Raw genomic sequence first — 20,589 nt, 5'->3', positions numbered from 1 at the left:
AAAAGACGACTCAAACTAGGTCAGTAGAGAAAGGAAAAATCAAGCAGCTACTGGGAAAAAGACAGTAATGCAGCTCAGAACCAGGATAAGAACAGAGAATAAAGAAGCATCATGCCTCCATGAAATAGACAGGAAGGAACAGGGGATCCAGAACCCTTGGACTTCTCTTTCAGCAAACACCTTTGAACTGCAGAATCCCCTTCCTCCCCTGCTGCCCATGCTGCTTTGGATTCAGCCCAGGACACATCTGGCTCTCTGTGCTGGGAGTGCCCATGGCTGGGTCATGTCCAGCCTCTCCTCCAGCAGCTCCCCCAGGTCCTTCTCAGCAGGGCTGCTCCGATCTGTTCATCCCCAGCCTGTGCTGGTACCAGGGTTTGCCCCATCCAGGTGCAGCACGGTGCACTTGGCCTTGTTAAACCTCCTGAGATTCCCACAGGCCCAGTTCTCGAGCTTGCCCAGGTCCCTCTGGAAGGCATCCCATCCTTCAGGTGTGTCAACTGCACCACTCAGCTCAGTGTCCCCTGCCAGTTTGGTGGGGGTGCACTTGATCCTCTTTGTCTGTATCATTAATGAAGATATTAAATAACACCGGTCCTCTGAGGGACACCCCTTGTCACCGATGCCCACTGGGACTCTGAGCCATTCACCACTACCCTCTGGATGTGACTGTCCAATCAATTCCTTATCCATCTAACAACAGTCCACCCACTGCATCCATCTCTCTCCAGTTCAGAACAAAAGATGTTGTGGGAGACTGTATCAAAAGCTTTACAGAAGTCCAGAGGGATGACATCTGTAGCCCTTCCCCTGTCCACAGATATACTGACTCCATCATAGAAGCCCAATAGGTCAGTCAGGCAGGACCTGCCCTTGGTGAAGCTGTGCTGGCTGTCTTGAACCGCCTGCGCCCTGTGCCTTAGCACAGCTTGCTAGCACTACAAAAAGAAAAGTTATTTATTGTAAATATATCCATGGCTGACTGTCAGTTTTTATACTGGTGTCCCTGCTGCAGGCATCTGGCACCGACAGCAGAACACGCCGTGTGTTTGATAAACACGTAAACTGCACAGTAAGATGAGACTAACGTGCAACAGCCTGTAGATTTAAGTATCTGCTCAGTGAATGTGAATCACTCATTAGCCTCCACAAGAGACAAGAAAATCCCAAGTGTTTTACCTAGTGACACATCTGTGAGTGGGTACTTCTGGAACTGTTAGAGCTATGTCTGTGCTGTAAGAAAGATCCTGTACATACCGAATGACCTTGGGACTCAGAGGTTTTCTCCTTGAGATCTGCATATTGCCTGAAGCACTCAAACTGTGGCAGGATTAGGGCCTCAGGAAAAAACACCAGGAAATTAATAACTGCATTTAGACAAGGATCTGGGCAGTGCCTTCAATAAGCCTGTGGTCACACACTGAAGACAGAAATAAAATTCAAAATGAATAGCTGCATAAAAAGGTTATTATCTCTCCTGTGACTGAACTGCATGCACACCTCTGCATGGACAATGGCTGAGCAGACAGTCTCACTTCTGACATTTCTGAAGTGCAACACTCAACATTTTGACTTCCAGCATTGTCCTGTAATGTAACTTGTGTATATGTTTGTGTAGCAGTATTTAAAGTAATGTTTCAATTAATACAGCTATTTTGACCTTTGCTTTGCACATGAATTTTCATTCTGTCTCTGAAGCAACATAAGAAAATTTCTTCAAAGTTTTAAGCAATTAATTCATACTAAGAGTTTCAAGGGATCTAAATCGATCGCCCTGTGATAGCCAGAAGACCTGAAGCTGCAGCCAAATGCTAGAGTATGCTACCTATCTGTTCTGTCAAAACCCTATATGAAACAAAGGAAATGAAAATTTTAAGTTTGTAAAGCAACAGAAAGAAAAAGGCAGTGCGGAATCCTACAGGGTTCCTGACTTCAACTTCCAAGGTCTTGAAACACTTGTAGGGCTTATGGAGATCTGAAATCAGCCCTTGGAGTCTCTGGGACTCCTGTTCCTCTGGGCTTGTAAAATCTCTAGCTTTAAGGGTCTCCACAACTCTGGACACACTTGAGTGATATGGCTTTATGAAACTTAAGGGTCAGCCTCTAAGTTCTTTTTTCTCCTCTATTTCTCACCTTCCACAAATTACTGAAAGTCTGCACTAGACCACAGATTATCTCACCTGATCTTTAAACTGTGCAAATTTTCTCGCCCTAGTACTCTTTTTGTCAGGCAGAATTGCTAAAAGGAGAGGCAGATTTCTTTAAATATACTTTCATAAGATCATTACAGCATTAATCAATTAATTAATTAATTAGCTTATTTTAATGAGTGATCTTAAAGAGGCAAAAGCCTTGGATGAGACTAGCAAAAAGATTTACTAGCAAATGTCTGTATCAATAATCCCCTTTCTAGAAAGTTCTATCAGTGTTAAACATTGAGTTCAGAAATTAGAGGGTGCTGCTCTAGTTAAAATAGAGTGGTTCTGTGTCAGGGTGACTGGTAGATTTGCAGCAGAAAACAAGCTGATTATTTCTGTTTTGTAGAGAACACTTACAGAGTGCCACATTCCAGCAAATCTATTCTAGCTCAAATACGAGCTAGAACTGTTAAAGAAGCCAGAGAAACATATGGAATTTGGAAGTGCCATATGTTCCTTCACTCCTGAACACCACAGAGTGCTCTGAACTAACAAACACCCATTGAAGAGAGAAAGATGTTGTCTCACAAGTGCAAACAACTAAAAAAACTTCCTTTTGTGCCAAAGCTCTGGCAAAAGCTATTAGTTTTATTTAACTACAATATCCTTGATTCAAAGATTGCCACAGCATGAGCATCCAAGACTTAAAAAGTAGGCTGCTCAAAAGATCACCAACAGCCATTTATGGAGTTACATAAAAACGGTGAGAATTTAAACTCAAGGTAGTCATTACCTTTGAACTTGTCTGATTGCTCTGTTTCAGAGAAAATATGGAAGGTTACCCATGCAGATGCAACCCAATTAGAGACAACACGGAGCCCAGTGGCATAATGGCAGATCTTTGAGAAGGGAAACTGAAGGGAAACTGCATCTCCTCAGCTTCAATGTACTGATAAACTTTTATTTCTTGTTTTAGGCAGAGGCACTGTGAATCTCTGTAGCCATTAGTGTTGCATTCTAACTCTCTAGATGTCAGCAGCTAGTTATGATACTTAATCTGACCACTTCCTAACAGTGAGAATTTCAGCCTCCCCAACCTAACTTTATAGCTTGGAATTAATATTTTATATTTGATTGCCACAGGAAAGGATTCAGGTTGCAAAATTATCTTGACAGTGGCAGCAAGTTGCTGCTAGTTACCACCTTGCCTCTACTTCTCCCCTTCCTCAATATGAGGGTGCAGGTGTAAATCATAGGGCACAGAGAGCTGTACTATGCATGTACTATGCAGACCTTTCTCACCACTAGACTAAAACAGGTGATCCACATGGCCAGAAAGGTTGGACACTGAAGGTGTAAGGATTACAGGAAAAAGTAATAAAACCCACAAAGATCATGTTATTTCTGTTGTACAGTTTTATGTAGAGCAGGTCACCATATCCATGTCCTTTGCAAACAATGAAGTGCAGCATTATTAAAGCATTGCAAAAATTAAAAAACACAGGTAGTTTCCTCTAAAATCAACAAGAAAGGTAAGCAATCACAGTACTTCAAGACTGGAGAATGTGTTTTGCAAAACAGAAAGACATTTGAAAGACTGCATCCTCCACAACTTCAAATATAACTTTTATCACATTATAAAATATTTTTTCAGAAATTAGGTTTTCCAATTTTCTTCAGGGATTATCTTGGTATTTTCAAACTCCTACTATGTCAAAGTCTCTTTGAAACTACACAGCAGTACACTCCACACACCCAAATCTCTTCCAAGAAGCTGAACTGACAAGTTTATTTCCTAGGACCCAGCTGAGCAGGAGACTTCAGGATGTACTTAAGCAAGCACAGGTGTAACCTCAGAGAATTCAACAGGAATAGCCACATCTCTTACATTATATACACACTTGATTACTCTGCACAGAACCCCTTGATGCTTTTTTTACTCCAGTTTGTCTAGGGTTCAGAAACAATAAAATGTACAAGCTTCCCAAGTGACCTCTTGAAGACTTCAGCTGGAAGAACTAAACTTTGAGAAATATAGCACCTTTGAAACAGCTTATGCTTACAGGAATAAGAAAAGTCAGTTACACACTACAAGACTGTAGTTGAAAAATAGTTCAGGATTATTTTCTTCATCTAGTAAAACCATTTCAAATCAAGTTCCAATTTCATGCTATCAGAATGTATTTTATGGCTCTTTCCAGTTCTGGCCACATGCAATGCTACTTTACAGGACATTACCATCCACTAACAGAAGAGAAGGTATTAAAGCAACTAGTGGTACAATTATATCTCTAGGAGTAATATATTCTACTGACAGCTTATACCAGGAGGACCCTACAGAATACACTAGACTTCTGTATAACTTTTGGATTGTTTCTGCCCCTTCCAAGCAGGCTAACCTACTAGTCTATTTTCAAGCATCTGTTACTGATAAGTCACCTTACTCAATGATCTTCCTTTATTTTAGCCTATTTTCAAATTCACATCAACCCTTAGATAGCATTACAAACAGTTTATGGGTAACACAAGAGTTGGGGAAAAGAGTAACATTTCTGTAATTCTTAAATTTCTCTTCATGACTCATGTTCTCCCTTTCATGTTACTCCCAACACTTTTTCCTGCTCTTGAGCAGAACTAAGAGAAGATTCAAATCAGCAAAGGTTTCCTGGACAAGGAGTCAATGGGATAGGATGAATTATTTTCAGCCTTTGCACCATGGTCATAACATAACTGCACAAGAGAGCATCCCAACAAAATCCTTTGTTCACACCACTGCTAAAGTACTATGCAGGGCACACAAATCGGAAAAAAATTCAAAACCTACTGGGGGGCTAGGTAATATCTAAAAAATCACAATGCATTAGAAAGACAGTCTACTGGTTCCCTCCTTATTTCTTCTTGCAGACTCTGCTGAACCACCATTCCATACATTTCCCAGTGTCTGATTTCCTTCTTTCTTTCCTTCTGACTCCACAAGTCCTCTTGTGGAGGTTCTTCTACCTCCTTTAATTTCTCTTGGATAACACATTCATTGCCAGGAATGCAGGGATGATAAATCCAGATTTGGTGCTGAGAACAATAGAGTTTATGCAGAGAGAAAATGACATGAAGAGACCGATTGGTAGGTGCTGCCTTTAGAGTTAAAAGCCTGAAATTTCCAACTAAGTTCTGTAACCTCCTAAACTGAGCTCTATCCAGATAGTACTGAAAAGAAGATTCCTGCCTTGAACCAGCTATAATTTAGGACACAACAGAGTATTTCACCTTGTGGTCTCCTCCTTACACAAACCTGCAAAGATTTCTGAAAGATCCTCCGTGAAATGGAGGCTGACTCTCCCGCTGGGGTATAATTAAAGTTTGCTGGGAACTTTGTCTAAAGCCAGGGGTTCATTTTAGAAAAAGTGGAGTAGAAAGGACATTGATTTTACTGTGATGATAGACAGGGTTTGGTCATCCATCGACTTTCAAAGAAAAAGAAGAAACAAAAGAAAACATTTAAATTCTAGTTCTCCTCAGGAGCTAGAGCTCATCTGAGCTGTCTCCACCTTTCTGGACATGAATCTGTACAACTGTCTGTCAGGCCTGCCAGACACTACACAAACCTGCCACTTCAATTCTTGACAGTTAAGTAAACAGAAACATATATTGTAATAAAAAAAGAGAAATCTCTGTCTCAGAGAAGAATAAAGAGGGTTGTTCCAGAATAAGCAAATATCTGACATTATTCTTTTCAGTATTAATCTTTTCCAAGGCTTTGAAGTTTGACAGTGCTATTTCACAAATCCCTAGGAGGCTGCTATACTGCTAGGCTAGAAACCTGACTGTAGAACTGAGCAGAAAAAGAAGTGAAAAATTCCCAAACAGACGAGAAATATTTCAGGCTGACTGGTGAGTATTTCTGTTTCTTGCTGCTATGAATTTTCTGTATCTTGAAAAACTTGAGGGGATATGACAATTTCCAAAACAAATGGAAACAAGTAAATTCCAAAGCTCTTGTTAAAAATCATCTGGTCTACTTGACTTCCATATTTTCAGTGAGTTCAATCAAAGATTGTATGCTCATTTTTCAAGCCATGATTTGCCACCTAGGTATTTCTTAACAAATCTTCTCTTCCCTATTCTTTTCTCTGTGGCAGTCTTGTGACTTTTTAATTATGTCTCGTCCAACTAGCAGTACTGGCAAAAGAATTCTTGTTAGATCAAGTATTCCCCTCTTTCATGTGACACAGAAATGCTTACACTTCATTAACCTTTATTATAAACTAGTCACTGGAAAAGTTACTTTGCTAGAATCCACACTACGGTTTCAGCCTACAAACCACGCAATGTCAGAATGCTAAATTACAGTAAAATACTGCTCACCTCCTTATGAACCCAAGATTAATGATACGATGCAGAAGGGAATAGCAGTGCTACCAGGAGCATAACAGGTCACAATCACTTCTAGAGTAGCTCACGGAGAACTGGCAGGGAAACATCACAGATAGCTCCCAGGATTGCAGCCCCTATCCCACAACCTACCCATCACTGAGACATCATATTCGACCAGCAGAGTCGCCTCCTGTCCGCATTGTTTGAGAATACTCATGGCCTCAGCATGTGTTGTTCCCAACAGTCGGATCCCATCAACACTCAGCAGCCTGTCCCCAGGTTTGATTGTGCCCTCTCTGAAGGCAGAATACAGGAATGATCTTTGTTAGTGTAAGATAAATTGATTTGGAGATAATACCATTTTTATGCAAAGCGATTCTCTTGCACCCTCCCTGACACCCATCCCTCTTACCTTAACACTTAACATTTACTTTGACAGTGAGAATGATCAGAGGGCGCAGTGGAAAGGAAATTGCTTTAATTGGAAAGTCAGTGACTGGAAAACAGCTTACCACACAGTGAAATAATCAAGTCACGTTAAATTGCAACTAAGTATAGCTTCTGCTCAACATATGCTTTCTTTCTGCCTTGTCCACACAGCTCTCTTTTCATACATACATAAATAAACACAATCTCCTCCAATGTTTTCTTTAAAATAAACACGAGGTGCAAACACATGGGTGCTGAAGCAGATTGCAAAATATGAATGTCCATTTATCGATTTTCTTTAAAAATATCTTTTACTTGCATAATTCCATTTTTCCTTTCTTTCTACCTGGAAGTAATTCAGCTCTAAATATAAAATTCTGTCTCCTAGGCATACCTTATAACCTATTCAGAATTATAAAAGAAAATGAAGTACTAACACTGCCAGCTTGAGAAACATGGAGAAAAAACAAGGAAACCAGGAGATGAGGGAGAGAAGAAAGTGAGGGAACAAAAGTAATGCTCTCTTGAAACATTTTCTTCTCAGTTAATGTTTCCAAGGTCAAAAATGTCAGCATAGGCTACAGATACCAATATGCTTTAAAGAAAATGCCCTTTGAGTTTCTGTAATGGTTTAAGGACACAAATGCCATTTCTAAAAATACAGTTTGTACATAAAAATAAAGTGAATATTCTTTCTTTATATATTTACAAAATGGCATTATATACAGATATGACCAGAACATAAATCTGTTCTCAGAAGTCTTCTAGTTAAAGTTATGTGTGACCTCATATGCAGAAATGTATAAACAGAATAATACAATACTCAACCTTGTCATGGTAATATTCTGAACTGCAAGTGTAAAAGATTATGGTGTTAAAGTTTAAAAAGCAAGAGATACATCAGCTGTTTGAAGAATGCAAAAAATGTGCTCTGACCTATTGCAGGAATTTATTCTAATTATTTTAGGTGCAAGATTCTAAATTAAAGTTCACACACAGCGTAACGTGCTGAGCCTCTGTGGTTGCCCCTTACTATTGCTGCAGTTGTTATTATTCCTATTACAACAATAAAAGACAAACCCACGAATTTTAAAGATGTATTTAAATGCACCTATTTCGCTCAAAATCTTAACTTCTGTCCCAAATAATTCACCTTTCTCCATTTCTCTTTCACATAAACTCCAGAGAAAGATGAATTGTACCTGTCAGCAGGCCCTCCAGGTCTGACACATGTTATTACAACAGGACGAGATTTATTTCTGTCATCATGTGCTCCACCTAGAAAGAAAAAAACAGAGAAAGTATACCTTCATTTTATGCTTTTTATGAAAGCTCATTTCCAAAAGGCAAGCCTACATCTTGTAGCACGCACTTTCACAGATGGGCTAAAAAGATCAAAAAATCACCAAGCCATTAATATGACCCTTCACTGAATTTTACCTAAATAAAATCAACTTTCTATATGTATAGATGAATCTTTAAAAAACATTTGTATGGAGGGATTCTTACTAAATGCATATTTTTTTCTTAGAACCTTTACTCTGGAAATGTAATCTCAGTGTGTACACACACATTGCTTTGCAATGTTTGCAGCCCAGAGGAAAAAATCTGTACTTTATGTATACTCAGAATAATGAATGACCACTCATTAAGAAATTTATGTATTAAATAAAAAAGACATTTTCCCCAAGGAAAGTAATAATTTATTGTTGGGGTATATTGATTAACAGCTGCATCTTTTCTTCTGTTCTCCAAGTCAGTGATAATATTTTAGTTGTACAATTCAGACCACCAGCAGTATCAATCAAATTTCATGCCTAATATATACAATACTACAAGTAATTATATTTTATAAGAACAATGATCTTCCTGGTGATTTCAGTGGTAGCAGAATCTGTTCTTATATGACCAGTTTGTCATGTGTCCTTGGCATAGTTGATTACTTAAGGTCCTTCCATAAACAAAAATTAGAGCAGCTCATGAAAGCAATACATGAGGGCATTGAAAATGTAATATATTGATTTTTACAAACTGTAAACCTTCAGAGTGCTTAAAAACCTTATCACTTTTTTTTTAAACAAAATACAGATTTCAAACTCAAAAATAACTCACCTCTTATTACAAATCCAAAAGTGTTCCCCTCTTTATGTAAAGTAACTTCCACAGTTCTAAAGATGAGACCTGATCCTTGTACAGCTAAAAGAAAAAGAACAGAAACCTTAATGGTTATTCTTTTTCTAATTATGCACACAGGTTTACACCTTTTCTAATTTAAGGTACATATTGAGTCATACAATTGGAAAGACTCAGTTACAGAACAGTCAGACAGAAGGCCTGTAATTAAATAGAACTCATTGCCTTTTTGAGAGAATTTTGGGCTAGATGTTCTGCAAAGGGACAACGGTTTGGAAAAAAGACACAGACGTATATAGCATGTGAGGAATTTGAGTATTACTGTATAAATTATGGCATAATTTTGCTTTTCTTATAGTTACAGAAGAGTGCTAGAAAATACGGAAGTACACAGTGAGACAAAAATGACACAAAATTCTTAAGAGTGTCTACAGAGCTTGTTGTTTAGCTATGAAAATTTACTTTTGTCACTTAGAGAGAAGACAATCAAGATTTTTGGGGTGTTTCTTTGATCTCAGGTTACTAGATTACGATGCATAATGCATTTTATTACCATAAGGATTTTTTTTTTCTTTTTCGAAATGTAATATGTTCCCTCATAATTGGTGTGGTGGTTTTAAAGCACTAGCTAAAAATCATAATTGGTGAGCTAGTAAAAAAGTTCTTTGGCTTCTAGCTGAGTCAGTATTTTCTATGGAAGTACTAAAGAATTGGTGTACAGCTGGACTAGGAGGTGAGAAGCCTAATGCACAGACCATTGTATTTGGGTGTGATAATCCACTTTACAGAATTTGAAAGCACTGCTGTTAAGAGACCAGCAGACAATTTGCTATTAGCTTTTACAAGAAAAATTTTGGCAGGGTCTAAGAATTCTCTTTTCCAATGGGAAAAAGGACTCTGTGCAAAATCACATGTGCACACACTTTCCACCTTCCAGTCAAATACTGTAAAGAGTACAAGCACACATAAAATTAAAAAAAAAAAAATCCAAACCAACCCACCTCTATAAAATACATGCTCTGTGAGCAGCAGAACTAATGAAAACTTGTGCCATTTAATGTTCCTGCTTGCAATAACCAGAGTTTCCCTGTCAGGATACCCTGAGGGGGGAAATGGATGCCACAGGCTACCCTGTGTGTGCTGCCAATCATGAAAGGCACCAGGAAGAGCAGAGGGCTCTCTCTGCCCACCCCCCCCCCTCTCTCTGAGGACTTCCCTGCTCACAACTCACTCAAGTGTTTATTTCCAGGAGATGTACTGTATGTAATGCATTTTTTGGGGGGAATTTTTCAGTCCCTATTAAAAAAGTTACTGCAGGGAACCAGGAAAACCACCCAGTGAAATGACATAAATCTCATTTCCTTAGGAAAACAGGTGAAAGATGGCTCTCCAGAGCACTGCTCTGTGCTGTAGTAATTCCTGCTACAGCTTGAAGATCACAACCGTGTTACTGAGCCCATGTGGTTGCTTTCTTTTCAGTTGGAAATGTTTTACTGACTCAAAGAATTATGAGGAGAAAACAACTGTTGCCTCCATTTCTATTGTCAGAAAGCGTCCTTTGAGTGTAGCTCAGGATGAATCCACACTTCCCTGTTTGGTGTGGCCTGTAACCTCCCCTGGGGAGAGGTGAAACCCGCAGCTCAGCACTGAGGGATGGCAGCAGCATCCTTCCACTTGGGAACAACCACCCAGTGGCTGTCCTTGCACCCCAGCCTCAGACTGCTGTGGGAGAAGACTCCTTAACCCTTGCCAACAGCAAAAGGCAGATGTGAGACAGACACTGCTCACCCACCAGTTTTAAACACCGAGGTGGCTCGTGCTGAAAATAGCAGCTGGATGCTCCTGCTGTGAATGCTTCAGAAATGGAAGGAAGCACTAGGGAGCGGGATTACCACTCCTCAGCCAAATTTAATCCATCATTATTAAATGATTGACATTTCCCAGCACTGAAATTATGACAGTCCTCTCTCTGAGGGAGCAAGTGTAGGAACAAGAGTAGAATTTCATTAGGTATGGGGCTTGGAAGGAAGTGCCAGGACTTCTCCACGTGGCTTACTGGAAAATTTACATGATTAACAAAAACAGCTTGCTCACTAGTAGTTCACAGAAAAAAAACAGACTAAGTATCTCCAACTTTATTATCTATGCTTGCATGGAGAGGCTGGAAATTCCAAGGACTTAAAGTTACGAACACCACTGTAAACCCTTGTGTCAAAATCCAGTCTCAGTGAACAAGAATGGCACATATCCTAAAAGAGGATGAAAACCAAAGAAAGCCCAGTTGAATAAATGCAAAACAAATAATTCTGGTCAAACAGCTACATCTGCAGCAAAGTAATTCTGAACACAGCTGATTAATTCAGATACTGTGCTTCAGAATGTGAAGTTCCCTCACCACATGCAAACACTAATCAACAGAGAACATTCAAAATTTTTTAATGTGCTTGTCAGGAGGTCTCATAAAAAACCAAATATGTAACTAGACTAACTCTCCAGCTGCTAGAAAGCAGTGGGGAAGTTCATCAGCTTCTGAGCACCAAGGACAGTGATGGATTTTTTTGGATTCTATTGCAAGGAAACTATTTAAGGAGACAAGAACTTCTCAGTTGGCACCTGAGATTCTTCTGGCCAGATACCAGGAAACCACATCTTCCACCCTCCAGTGAGCAGTATGAATGAGCACCCACTCTTTCAAGGGTGTGCCTGGTGCAGCCCCTTTGGTGGCAATCAGCCACCTACACTCCTTCACTTTAGGTCCCAGGTGTTCAACTCACTGTTTCTCTGGCTTTCACTTCATACCTGATAGACTCGACTCACACTGATTTTGTCCTACAGACACACCATTACAGACACAGGCACATAAAGACAGAGCAAAAGAGAGGCGAGGAAAACATTCAGTAATACTCTGTAAGTTTGGTGTGAGCATAAACTTGTGTTTTGAAGAAAATCCTGCTCAGTGAAAGCCCTTGTTTCAGTCACACATTTCTTTCAAGTTCATGTATCCTTATGGCCTACCTCACTGTGTCTTCTGCTCTAGAAATGAACTTTTGCCTAAATGTGGTGCCAGAAAAGACTAGAAAAGTCCCAAAGGATATTGTTTACCTAGGAGAGAGGGATGGTGCTGCAAGTGGAGAGAAGAAAGGAAAAAGCAGAGGCAGAACCAGCAAATACTCACTGGTCTCATCTCAGAGGATCTTAGTAAAAAGAAGGATTTGCTTGCCCTGGAACCTACTTAATCCAATTTCTAGTATTCAAAACTGCAAAGAAGCAAACAAAAATCCCAAAACAAAACCAAATCAAACAACCAAAACCAACCGTCACCCCCAGAAAACCACAAACCAACAAAAGGCAGAGATTGATAACTCTGCTCTGTTGTTATTGGGAGTTCTGCTAATAAAACATCTGAGAGCATCACTCTGTACTGCCAGTTCTTTTGTACTGCTTCAACACTCTGTGATAAGCCACAGGAAAAAATAAAATCAGGAATAGAAAATTAAAAAATAACCACTACTAAAATGACTATTACCAACGTTGCCCATTTCACTGTTGACTACATCTGCTATTCTGCTATAGGTTTTCAGTTTGCCCTGCAAATACTTACCGACTGGAGGCAGCTCATACTCCACTTCTAACACAACCCTTTCACCAACATTTTTGAGCAGGCTGATGATCTCATCATGGCGAAATTTGGTCAGGTTGATTCCATTCACAGATTTGATGTAGTCCCCTACATCCAGCTGGTCGCTCCTAGGGAAAAGTACATACTCCTTTTGTGAAAGACAGATCTGATGAACCAAACTAAATTCCTTAAATTACTGTTTTGTGATTGTAGGAATTCTTTTTTCCATTAATCTAGATTTAAGAGAGTTGATTTTTCTAACAGAAAGTGGCATTTTAAGATGCTCTAGCTGGTTAAATATTAAAATAAGAACATTGTTGCATTATTCATTCCTGAGGCACAAAACAAGGTGTACAATAAAGGAGTTGCATGATTTGACTGGTTTGGGCATAGGATCTGGAAAGTCATCTTCTTCATGTCCCCATCCTTGTCTCTCTCTTTGGAAAATGTTAAAAAAAAAAGTTTTTTTGGACATTGGTTGCTTTCACAGTTAACAACAGGAAATGGGCCAAGCCAAAAGCACATGTTCTACTCAGTTACTTGGGATGATTTAGCTCAACCCTTATATTTTTGGACTTGCCTCACTCATGATTAAAAGCTTTTTTCTTTCCCCTGTAGTAATAAGCATGGTACTTATGACTTTAGAGTCTTTTTAATCTCAAAGCTATCTAATGAAGAGTTAAAAAAGAATTAAATTATGGTAGCACTGTCATTCTTGTTTCTATTTTGGCTTCTCAATATGTTATGCTGCTTCTCTCAAATTTTTGTTCAAAGACAAGAAAATAGAGAAATAAAACATATATAATTTAGAAGAAATATCATGAGTCTTATGACAACTTTTAAAGATCTCATTGGCATTTCTAGTTTTTTATCAAATTAGCCTTGAGCAAAAAGAAAGACCAGCTGTTGCCATTTCCCTCTGAGGTTCTCCAGTGTGATGGGCTGCCATTATAGATGCATCAGTCACATATTTTTTAGGTGACCTTTCTGATGCAGTACACATTTCTGAAGCAATCACATCTTATAATGCATTTTGTAGCTTGAGATGTGGTTACCTAGCAGCAATTCCTCCTTGACGAAGGTTAGATACTCTTGGTTTCCCATCCTTGTCGATACCACCCGATACTGTGAGCCCTAGGGTGGTGCCTTCTTTTTTCATTAATTCAACTATTGTTGAGCCCTTGAATTCCTCTGTTGAAAGAAGATTATTCACATTATTAAAATGTAAGTAATAACACAGATGTTGCCTTTCTAATATGTCACCTTCTTCCCAAGAAAATCATTCTGTGTTAGTGAGAAATAACATGTACATCTGGAGATTTTTTATGTTATAATTCACAAGTTCTGTCCACAAGGCTCTGCATATAGATAAATCTTGAGCCATATGTTCTGTAAAAGGTTATTAAAACCTACACCAACGTGCTAGTATACTATACAGAACCCATAAATATGAAGTCTGGGAACACTTATAACTACTGATAGTTGTTTCACATTTTAAAAAAGCGATCTTTTCTCATTTTCTGCTCTCTACCTCTGACCTCTATGTTTTATAATACACTTCAACTGATTAAATAGAAGGGTAAACCACACAATGATATTACAGAACTATAATTTTGGTTCAGACTCACTTTGAGGCCCCTAGCAGATGTCATGTTAATAGGAACAGTTGAATATAACAAGAACCCAGACAGAGATACATCAGACCTTAACAGTTTTATTCTTTATTTTTACATAAATACAGCTCCACTGTAGCTCTCTGCAGAACAGGTATAAAGTAAATGAAGGGCTTTCATAATGATTAAGTGTATATAAAATTTCCCTTGCATGCTAAAACACCCTCTTCTGCAGTTTCTCCATTCTTGGAAAATAGTAAGATAATTTCACAGCCAACAAAGGCAGGTCACATGCAACAAAAAGCCTCAAACTTTCAAAAAAGAGATGTCCTTATTGCACATGGGTGGACAAGGCAACCTACATATGCAGTTTCAGCAGGACTGCAACTCTTTGGAAAGCAACATGTGCACTGTTTCCAGTCAGGACAGACCTAAGTAAAACCACCAGATGCCCAGGCAGTCTGGAAAAATACATGAAATTCTAAGGAAGGATCATCCACCTCAGGATCATCCTTTTCAATACTAATACGCAGCTTTTAGGTGAACTGATCAGATACAAACATCATATATTCACTGTAAACAAACAGTACGTCTGCACTGCACCAGCAAGTTTCCTGTGGCAGCATGAAATTTAAAGATGAAAAGTCACCCAAAAACCAAGCAATGTCCTTGTATATATTCGAATGTTCACCAGTAAGTGTAGAAGTAGCACTACAGAAATAGCAATAAGGCTATTTCAAGAGCATTCCACAGGACTGAGGAGATGACCTAACACATTTTCACCTTACGATGAAGAACTGCTGCCCTGAACAAGAATTGCCAAACCACCAGCATTACCTCTGTATTTGAGAAAATGGTGGCAGATAGAGGAAATCATTCAGAAGAGACTCCAGTCCTGGTGCCCAGGCTTGTAATCCTTGGTAGCACCTCTGCTAGGATTAGCTGCTGAATCTTTTTCTGATGTGGCATCATCCTGTGCTCCTGACCATTTCTAGGTGGCTGACAGGCTCTTCTGTCTATTGCCGCTGATGATGACCTCACTTCAGTCATTCACAATTTTACCATTATACAGCATGAATTTTCCAATTCTTGTCATGCTTGGATAAGAATTCCTCTATGCTTATAAAGCTTCTATTACAACAAAATTCTGCAATGCAGAAAATTCAGCAACACAGGTTGTCAGAAGCAGACAGCAGCAGAGCTAACCGATGCATTCTCCAATTTGGCTGACACCAAACTACCATTTGGTACCATCTGGAAGCTGTTGAGCTTCCATAATGTTTGCTCACATCTGGTCTCATTGACAGTTCAGAAGGCACAGCTGTGATTACCTGCTTCTGAACATGCAGACATATTGCATAGCTGTAGAGATGCTATGGACCACAGTGCTGATTTGAGTTTTATAAAACCCTGTAAGAATTCATAACGAATACAAGAGTTAGTCACGGTACTTATTGCAACCAAAGATACTGTACATTGGCACCCATGAGGCAACCTCAGGTGCTCTGCCAGTGTGTGACACATGTTTATTCACAGTTTACTCAACCTGTGAATCTGTGGATCTGGAGCCAAAAGGGAAATTCCCTTCTCTTCCCATCTCCCAAGCTGAATCCTTCCTTTGCAATTCTCAGTAGTACAATCTGGCTTTCAGTACCCATCTAAGATTTAATTTTTTTAAACAAATACTTTGCCACAATGCGTATACAGGACATAAACAATGCACTGCAATGCAATGCCATAGCATAATACTGTCGTGTGTTTTGATCTTTTACATAGGTTCTGAGTTTGCAATCCAATGCTGGGCAATACTCCGCTGCCCAAAGTACATGTGGAACAGATGACCCAAGCAGTATTTTAAGCAGGCTAACAATTATACAATTCCCTTCAACTACTGGCATGGAAAGAGATGACCAGGCTTGTTCCTTTTCACCATCTATTATGCCAAATTTCTGTTAACCTCTGCCAACAGAACAATGACTTCTACGCACTCTTCCTTGGTAGCCAGGCGGGAAAAGATGCACCAGCACTGCAAGGGAGGGGTGGGGTCAAGTGCTCATTGCACTCAGACAAATAAGGTCATCTAGGCATGCACAGTAGTTTCATTAGGTTTGCTGCTCTGAAGGATTTTGTAGCTTTTGTTGTACATATCAATCATATCAGGAAGAAATTAAAATACCTAAGCTGGTTTTGCTTACAAGAGACTGTTATCCCTGTAAGTGCTCTGAACCAGGCCCATTTGATACCCTCATCATTCTGATTTTCATCTTCACTGTCTTAAACCGCACATGATTACTGTTCTTATAATGCTATATATGACATGCTTACTCATCTGCATTGCTTTGGCATTATTATTACAGACTAATCCCACTGGAGTATTATTGAAATGCCCAATATCAGAACAACCCTGGGACTTCATTTCCAATCCAACATGCAACTGCATCTCTATGGGAATAGCACTAATGCAATGTCAATCCCTATTTCCTAGTTAAGACAATGCTATGTTACAGTTTGAGGGTAAAAAACCCAGACTACTACATGTATCACCTCACTCACAATTCATTACTTATGCCAACCAGCAAATTCCTAATTAGTTAGAAGTCCCTGAAGTCTGTTCTTTCCTACATGTACTCCCATACTGGTAATAATATTAACATAGTCAGCATCAGAAGGGAAAGCACAGAAGTTATTCCCAGGCTTCTTACGAATTCACACTGGGACTTGCCTTCCCTCAGCCAAGAGAGGGTCTTGGGACTGCCTCAGGGCTTCCATCGCTTCCTGCTGTTACAGGGACAATCCCTGGTACATGCCTGTCCATGCTGCACCAGCCACTCTACAGCTTCCTTGGCATCCACCTATCTCTGCTATGGGGTTCAGGAATCCCGCTGAATCCTGGAGATGGCTTGGCAAGGGGAGCACAGAAGTGCACACTTCTACACACAGGCACACATAAGATGAAAAAGAAAGGTTTCTGCTCCAAAGAGCTTCCCTTAGATCTCCAGTTCTGTAAGCAGGAGCATACACAGGAGCTGAATTCTAAAGAAAACATTACACTGCTGCTGTTCTCTGAATTGCAGGTATGGAGGCTTCTCTCAGGCTTGCTGTTGCAATACCATGCCTGCATGTGCCTGACCTGCAGCCAGGTCAGCTGGTGCATTCACTCTATGATCTGTACACTACGATATGTAGCCTGGAGGACTACAGGGATACTCAGCATAGCACAAGAAAGCTTCAAAGATAAGCAGATGCTCAGATTCAAGACTGGGTAAATCTTACTGTGAGAGAGTGAACACATGGAACAACTCGCAGGTAGGAAAAACTGAAAAAAATACCATGGCTAATTTTTCTTCAAGGATAATAGCAACAGAGTAAAGCTTCTCGTATTTTATACAAGACTTCTTGTCATTTTCTACTTTTTGGTGTATGTAAATAATATCTTTCAATGAATAAACAGCATGTAAAATAAATTCTCATGAGACCTATGAACCTGGAATATATTCACTTTTTCAAAAAGAAAATAGTACTAGATGACAGAAGAGATTTTTTTCACAGAAAAATATTTGAAAGCTGAGAAAATTCTTAGTCAAAAGTTTCATTATTTATTTTTTAAAGTGCTACCATTTTATATCTTAATGCACAATTAAAGTAAAACTCAAAAATATTTACCTTCATTTCATATATTGAGTCCCTTTTGTGAAAATTTCATTTTAAAACCAAAAAAATGTGTAAAATCTATACCACCAGGTCAAGTGCTTGCTTCTATTCTCCACCTAGTGAATTTGAGTTTGTCAAGTGCAGCTCAAACAGGACATATATAGAACTGAACACTGAAGTAAAAAAAAAATAAAAAATACTTGCTGTTATTGACATTTTTCTACCAAAACCATATATAATTAATAAGTAAGTAATTGGTAAGTTTGCTGAAAATATAATGAATGCTGTCCTTGAATGGATTTTCCCTTGTATGTCAGCAGAAATTCTGCAGAGAAAACAATTTGCTTTATATCCCAGTAGGCATCTCATGGCTTAATAAGAAATTACATAAAGATACAGTCAATTCTTTGGGAACAGATAGCAGTTTGTTATAGTGGAGACATCACATTTACTCAGTGTTTCAAGTCCTGTGGGTATGTGTATTTCTCTTAGTGTGACAAAAGGGATGTCAAGAGATGCTAACAGTCCATTCCTTGTTGCCCTTTTCTTGACTGGCTGTCACTACCTTCTAAAACACCTAAATTTCTATCAAAAACAAACAAAACCACATCAGTGGGGAGAGTCTGAGGACATGAGGCTGGTCACAACCTGTCCTGTGGCCTCCTCTCCAGCCTGTGGAGGGACAATCCCCAAACCAGTCCTAGTACAGAAGCCAGCAACCCACAGTGCAGGACAAACTGGTATGAGGTGCAGCAGAGCACACTAAAAGGCACAACACGCTGCAGTTACCAACAAGACTGTGAATTTAAAACACTGCCAATGCAGGATGCCTTGGGTCAGCAGCCAGGTTAATCTGTATAAATGTACAGGTGAAATGTTGTACCATTTTCTGTGAAAACAAAGGAGATAGGTAAGGTAAAGACACTTGCAAAAAACTGTCTAAAACAGATTCAGTTTACACTGACAGCTGTTCTGGTTGTGTACAGGGCATTAGATTATCTCCTTTTTATCTTTTTTTTTTTGTTGTTGTTCCCAGCTATAAGAGCATCTATGAGATGACTTTGCCATTGTAAAAATATTACCTAAAATCCAAATACATTCCATCAGTCCTTATAGACTAGAAAAAGTCTGCCTAGCCTAGGCATGACACAGAAAAGGAAATAAGGGTATTTTTCAACCCATCACAAGCAGTGATATACAGGACATGATCACATAATTTACTGAGAACACCAGGCCTGCAGGACACAGCAGCACAGTTCACACCTGGGTTCATTGGTTGCTTGTCTAAAACGAGCTTAGCTCTTGTGCCTATTTGGTTTTGGGTAAATTTTTCATATTCACAGAATCCTTGGCAGCCACACTCTCTAAATCCCAACTGAGGCATTCAACAAAGGTGGTCTTCAATTTAACCAAAAATGTAAGTATTATATTTGAAATTCTAACTAAAATATCAGAATTTAATACAAATAGGCCTGAAAAATCAAATAATCACCAGAAAGCCAGCTGCAGACAAAAAAAAAAAAAAAAAAAAGGCTCTTAATTCTTAATAAAAGAACCTCACCAATTTCAGTGGAAGAGTATTGGAAGAAACATATATGACACAGTTATCAATGCACACTACAGTAACTCCAGTAATTACATTTCAGGAGTGAACAATGACTGGAGTAAACCATTATTATCTTCCCAGAGCTTAACATTTGCATCCCACAGCCTACAGTGCAGCCCCAGTGCTCCTCCAGTAGCAGCACAGCCGTGCTACCAATGGCACATGCTCAAGGTCCAACATCCTACTTGTGTCTGAATCCACTCCTTGGAGACAGGAATAGTAGAGAACATCTGCCAGAAAAACAAAAAAAAGTGTGGCATGGTGTAAAATCAGTTTTCACATTAAAGCAGCTTCATACAGAAAATACCTGAATGATCTCTGTAAATTCACCTTACAAAAGGGATGGCTTCATGTGAGGGTGCAAAAGAAAGCTGCTTTGAACTTGGAGGAAAAAGTGGCCCATGGCAGCCTCTGTGTAAGAAGCAGAGAGGTTTCTCCAGGCTAACTGTGGCAGATATGCAGATTAAAACAAGAGATGGATGGCCATGTGTCTAGAGGCTTTTTCAAGCCAGACAAGTGCTGGTGAGGGAACAACAGGCTTTTTGGTCCTCTGGAAGCAGGAAAAAACCACCTCTGGATAGTCCTGCTTGCAAAAATTCCCCAGGGAAAGAGTTTTCAAGCATTTTTTATTTGTTTTGTTTTCTTGTATTTGTAATTGAATTGCACAATAGTGCCAGAAAACAAAATGAGAACAGAAGTTGATAATCCAAATCCTCCCAAATATTCCGAGTACTATCATCCCAAAATTATTCATGACATTGCTTTGACAGATATTGTGCAAAGGGATCAACTTGAGTTATCTTAATACAGATGACGGCATCTGATTCTTCTAAGAGCTGTGCCTATTAGGAATTTTTGTCAGTGAACACTTCTGAATTCCTTTTCTGTACTTTTTCTTTTTTTGCTCTACATCAAGGACTGGAAAACTCAGGCTAAACACACTTATTCCCCATTTATAATCCCTGAGCAGAGAAATTAAACTGGAGCAAAAATTATTTAAAAAATTATAAAACATTATAATATTTAGTTTCA

The 20,589-nt window shown here is 39.2% G+C and overlaps 1 protein-coding gene across 1 annotated transcript in view; it reads right to left on the bottom strand.

The window, feature by feature from the left end:
• LOC131573284 (glutamate receptor-interacting protein 1-like) overlaps window positions 1–20,589 on the bottom strand; it is a 217,369-nt gene that overhangs the window by 63,338 nt on the left and 133,442 nt on the right. The window contains exons 3-7 of the mRNA XM_058827083.1: window positions 13,743–13,878; window positions 12,670–12,815; window positions 9,048–9,131; window positions 8,138–8,213; window positions 6,657–6,802 (exon numbers count right to left, since the gene is read on the bottom strand). Coding sequence (XP_058683066.1) covers window positions 6,657–6,802; window positions 8,138–8,213; window positions 9,048–9,131; window positions 12,670–12,815; window positions 13,743–13,878 — 588 coding nt within the window. The remainder of the gene's footprint in view (window positions 1–6,656; window positions 6,803–8,137; window positions 8,214–9,047; window positions 9,132–12,669; window positions 12,816–13,742; window positions 13,879–20,589) is intronic.

The sequence above is a fragment of the Poecile atricapillus genome, chromosome Z (genome assembly GCF_030490865.1).
Source record: "Poecile atricapillus isolate bPoeAtr1 chromosome Z, bPoeAtr1.hap1, whole genome shotgun sequence".
Taxonomy (NCBI): Eukaryota; Metazoa; Chordata; class Aves; order Passeriformes; family Paridae; genus Poecile; species Poecile atricapillus.
The sequence above is the reverse complement of the archived record's forward strand: the minus strand, read 5'-3'. Positions and strand labels throughout refer to the sequence as shown.